At 39.1% G+C, this 4,885-nt stretch overlaps 1 protein-coding gene across 1 annotated transcript in view; it reads left to right on the forward strand.

Annotated features, from left to right (window-relative positions):
• fat3a (FAT atypical cadherin 3a) overlaps positions 1 to 4,643 on the forward strand; it is a 345,169-nt gene extending 340,526 nt beyond the window's left edge. Inside the window, exon 30 of the mRNA XM_046074254.1 lies at positions 1,396 to 4,643. Coding sequence (XP_045930210.1) covers positions 1,396 to 2,003 — 608 coding nt within the window. The 3' untranslated portion in view covers positions 2,004 to 4,643. The remainder of the gene's footprint in view (positions 1 to 1,395) is intronic.
• The last annotated feature ends 242 nt before the right edge of the window (positions 4,644 to 4,885 follow it).

Consider the following 4,885-nt stretch of genomic DNA (forward strand, 5'->3'; position numbering starts at 1 on the left):
TGGGCCGAAGGTTTACCTTCCAACAAGACAATGACCCTAAGCACACCGCTAAAATAACGAAGGAGTGGCTTCACAACAACTCCGTGGCTGTTCTTGAATGGCCCAGCCAGAGCCCTGACTTAAACCCAATTGAGCATCTCTGGAGAGATCTGAAAATGGCTGTCCACCAACGTTTACCATCCAACCTGACAGAACTGGAGAGGATCTGCAAGGAGGAATGGCAGAGGATACCCAAATCCAGATGTGAAAAACTTGTTGCATCTTTCCCAAAACGACTCATGGCTGTATTAGATCAAAAGGGTGCTTCTACTTAATACTGAGCAAAGGGTCTGAATACTTATGACCATGTGATATTTCAGTTTTTCTTTTTGAATAAATTTGCAAAAATTTCTACATTTCTGTTTTTTTCTGTCAAGATGGGGTGCTGAGTGTACATTACTGAGAAATAAAATGAACTTTTTTGATTTTTGGAAAATGGCTGCAATGAAACAAAGAGTGAAAAATTTAAAGGGGTCTGAATACTTTCCGTACCCACTGTATATCCTCTCTCAGTAGCCCAAAAGGTTCAATGTATCATTGATTTTCCAGCTTCATTATTTTTGTACCTAGTTTTGTGCGGAAACACAAACCATATTTGTGTTATTTATTTTTTTATTATCAATATGCCAGTATTTGAGTGTCTTAACCTTTACAGTTAGAATATTGAATGTTTAAATTTTTTCAAAATAACAAAAACATTTATTTTCTACATTTCTTTGTTTTCCCTGCTGTACCGAAAATGTCCTAAACCGTGAACCTAAAACTGAGGTACAAACTAGACTGTACCGTTACACCACTGATATTTTGGCAAGGATAGTACTGGTTGCTGAAATGGGACACTTAATCATTATATCCCTACTGCATATTTAAGTTTCTGAATCAAGCGTTTAAGTGGCAACAAGGGTGCATCGGAGCAAACAACCCACTGACAACACGTTTTTTATCACTTTGTTACATTGGCCAGTAAGAAAATCTACCAGATATCTGGTGTATCCCTCTAACATCCTTAATCAAATATTGCTGTGTTTTTTGAGCCTGTCACATGGTTTGAGTGCTGCAATTCTCCATGAAGCTTAGCATGCTGTGACACCTGTGCCCCCGACCCTCAAAGGCTTCTGTTGTGCATGTAACCCTAACATGACCTCATGTTTTCTGTACAGGTTGTGCCTTGTCATGTACCTTCAGGGACTCTGTGCATGGTTGATGTTGTTGCTGAGTCTAACATGCCTGGTGCATAGTGAAGGCATGTCTGCTGTACAGGATTAGTCTGTTGGCTGTTCCAATTTGGGCCACTGTTGGCGCTTACCATTTTCACAGTGCAGATTGTTACTAACCATCTCCCCTTCTACTATTCAGCGTATCACTGGGACACGTCCGACTGGATGCCGAGCACCAGGCTGTCAGACATTGAAGAGGTGCCAGGCTATGAGGCACATCCTGGCAGCAATGTAGCAGGCTCAGCCCCCCACCTTGGTGGAAGCACCCGTGAACTTGAGTCAGACTACTACCTCGGAGGCTATGACATCGACAGCGACTACCCCCCTCCCCACGAAGAAGAGTTCTTGAACCAAGACCAGTTGCCACCTCCGCTGCCCACAGGTGAGGACTATCCTGAGTCTTACACAGCAGCCAACCCACCAGTATCCAAGGAAAGCACCCTGAGCTCTGGCAGCACTGGAAGTCAGCATGCCAGGCCACATTTCCACCCCAGCCAATACCTGCCGCCCCATCAGCTGCCCCTGGGGGAAGTACCACACGGGGATTTCAGCACTTCAACCCCAGGAAACACTGATAACTCTGTGTCGTTAAATATGCGACAATCTGGTGATGCATCATCAGCCTCAGACATGTCGATCCCCTGTGGGCTGGATGACTCTGAACATAGCGGCGACTTTGACAGTATGGACGAGCTTCGTCGAGGGGTGACCATCATTACTGACTCACAGCAACAGACTGAGGTGTGATTGAACGGATGGAGACACATAATTGGATGTTATCCCAGGGGATGCTGATACAACCATAGACTATAACAGTAACCTTAAAACCGCATATTTAACACCACATTTCACTTGTTTCAACTCCTAGAGTTTCATGAAACTCTGTCCAGAAATGGGAGTGTTAAGTTTTATCATAAACAACAAACTGAGTGTTGTCAGTCCTGTTGCCGCTGTGCAGAACAATCAGAAGTGCCCTTCCTGTTCCAATAAGGAGTCATTTGTAATGTGAAATGTGAATCAGACTAGTCCAAAAGATATTGAAATTTACATCTGCAATAGAAAAAAATTTACAAAAGAGAAGGGACAATAATGTAAGTGAATAAGTTGTTTGGTTCCCTGCTCCTTCACAGAAGCCCATCAGACCTCTTCTTTCGAAAAAAAAAAAATCAAACAGATCCCCATTTTCCTTTTTTCCTTCTTGGATTTATAAACTTTTGAGTGCTTTGAGCTTGTACAGACTTTGTAAAATAGTATAACCTTACTGGTGAATAAGTATGAAGCAGTGTTCTGGCCCCATTTCAAAAAGCCATTTATTTGTTTAAATGTGGAATGTGCTTGCTCCTTCCCCCCCAAAAATCAAGTACTGCATTAAGCCATGAATCTTCAGTTATCCTCTCTCAGTAGCCCAAAAGGTTCAATGTATCATTGATTTTCCAGCTTCATTATTTTTGTACCTAGTTTTGTGCGGAAACCAAGAGCTACTGTAGTTGCTAATGTATTGTAAGGAATTATATGATTTGTCCTCATGACAAAAATAAGCACTGTGTCATACATGAATATAATCAATTTGTATACTCAAGATAATTATCTTATTTTTGTCATGAGGACAAATCATTTAATTCTAATATAACCCCAAATTTTTTTTAAAGTGATCAGGACTACTTTAGACTGAGGGATAAAATGTAAGTGGAGGCTTGATATCAAGATGAACTTATTGTTGTCTTATCTCATTGCCAAATGTTAGCAGCGGTGTAAAGTAAGTACCTTTTCTCAAGTACTTTAGTTAAGTTCAATTTTGAGGTACGTCATTTCTATGCAGTCAGTATGAATTATTACTATTCACTGTATGCAGCTTTATACAGCTACTTCACTACACTTAATTGGGAAATATTGCTCTTTCTCTTTGCTCTTTTCAGATTAATATTACACAAACAAAACATATATACAGTATCTGATACATGCTGTATGGAGTGGCAACAATGATTCTGCTGGAGAACTAATCCCACTTCATAAACATGAACTTTAAATTTTGGTAAATCAACAAAATGTAGCACATAAGGAGACTGGGGTTGTGGAGGAAGCTGTAGCAGTGTTGGCATTAGGTGTTCTGTCTAAACTGATGCTCTGCTCCATCTTGCTGGATTTTAATTGTTATCTTGTAAAAAAATTATTAAGAAAAAAAAATACTTTATCTTCAGATAAAAAGATAGTTACTGTAAGTAGAAATGTTATGATAGAAATGCTAATTCTATTTGCAACCACAGCCACTCTTAGCATCAGTCATTTTGTTTTGTGAAATTGTTTTTTTTTATGTTGCACTATTGTTTTGATGTTGGCTTGTCAAACTGTTTTTGATGAAATTGCCATATTCCAAAATCCTACAGTAATTGTTAATTCATGGTGAAAAATCATTATATAGGACACAATGCCACTGCAGAGTTGAAAATAATTGACAAACACCAGCTGCATTATGCTGTGAGCCTGAGTTGGTGACCATATACTATCTACTCTCCCTCAATTTGTTTGGTGTTTATTGTCCATGTGGAGCAGACACATTTTAGCGGCACTGCATTCCTCTGTTTCAGAGTGTTGGTAGTTCCATCCCACTCCCCCAATGTGCATGTCGAAGTATCCCTGGGCAAGATACTTAATCCCAAATTGCAACCGATGGCTGTGCCATATATTAATGTGTGAATGTATTCACTTCTGTTTCTGAGGGCACCTTACCCTCTGCCATCAGTGAATGAATGTGCGTGAGTGTGTGTAAAAGCTTTCAGTGGTTGGAAAGGCGCTATACAAGTACAGACCAGTTATCATTTGCTACTTTGTAGCATCTTCACCATGTCTGCAGACAGAAGTCAAACACTTATCCGGGTCCAGGTCATCTGACTGCTTCGTATCATCACTGTATTGTTCTATAATCTGCCTGATTTCTTCTTGAAAGATGTATGTTTGTGTTTAAATCTCTGTACAGTGTACATAGCTAGGTTGTTAAAATTCAGATTTTGTAGATACGTAATTGCAATCCTGAAATGCCTTTGTTTTTTTTAGTTGGGCTTTTTGATGTGAATGTGGACAATAAGAGACTGTGGAATATCAATTATTTTCACATCATTCCTCCTCTGCCGCTGACTGACTGAATGCCATTTCAATATGATAGATACATTTTGCACAGTATTAAATACAGACATTACAACTCAGCAAATTTGGTTTTTATGGCAATGAAGGAATTGTTTTGTACATTTCTTTCATCTGGAATGTTTTGATGAATTCCTAATGTTCCTAAAGACATTTAGCAATGTCAAAAATATGTCCCCTATCTGCAGAAATAGAGTGTACAAATGTTTTTCAATTCAGTGCAGAAAATAAAAAGGTTCTTGTGCACCATGTCACCTGTCTTCAATTCTGACATAATTAAACGTAAGATTAAAAAAAATTAAAATAAAAAAGTTCTGACATAATTTTCGCATGACAGATCATCACAGCTGTTTAATAGCTGTCATTTAAAATACCTTTTACCTTTTATAAATCTCAATCATTATGGAACTGGAATTTCCACTGCCAAAGTTAGTTATAAATGGACCTAGATACGCACTGAATCAGTTGTGTGTGCATACTTGTACATGCCT

Source organism: Micropterus dolomieu, linkage group LG17 (genome assembly GCF_021292245.1).
Source record: "Micropterus dolomieu isolate WLL.071019.BEF.003 ecotype Adirondacks linkage group LG17, ASM2129224v1, whole genome shotgun sequence".
NCBI classification, from domain to species: domain Eukaryota; kingdom Metazoa; phylum Chordata; class Actinopteri; order Centrarchiformes; family Centrarchidae; genus Micropterus; species Micropterus dolomieu.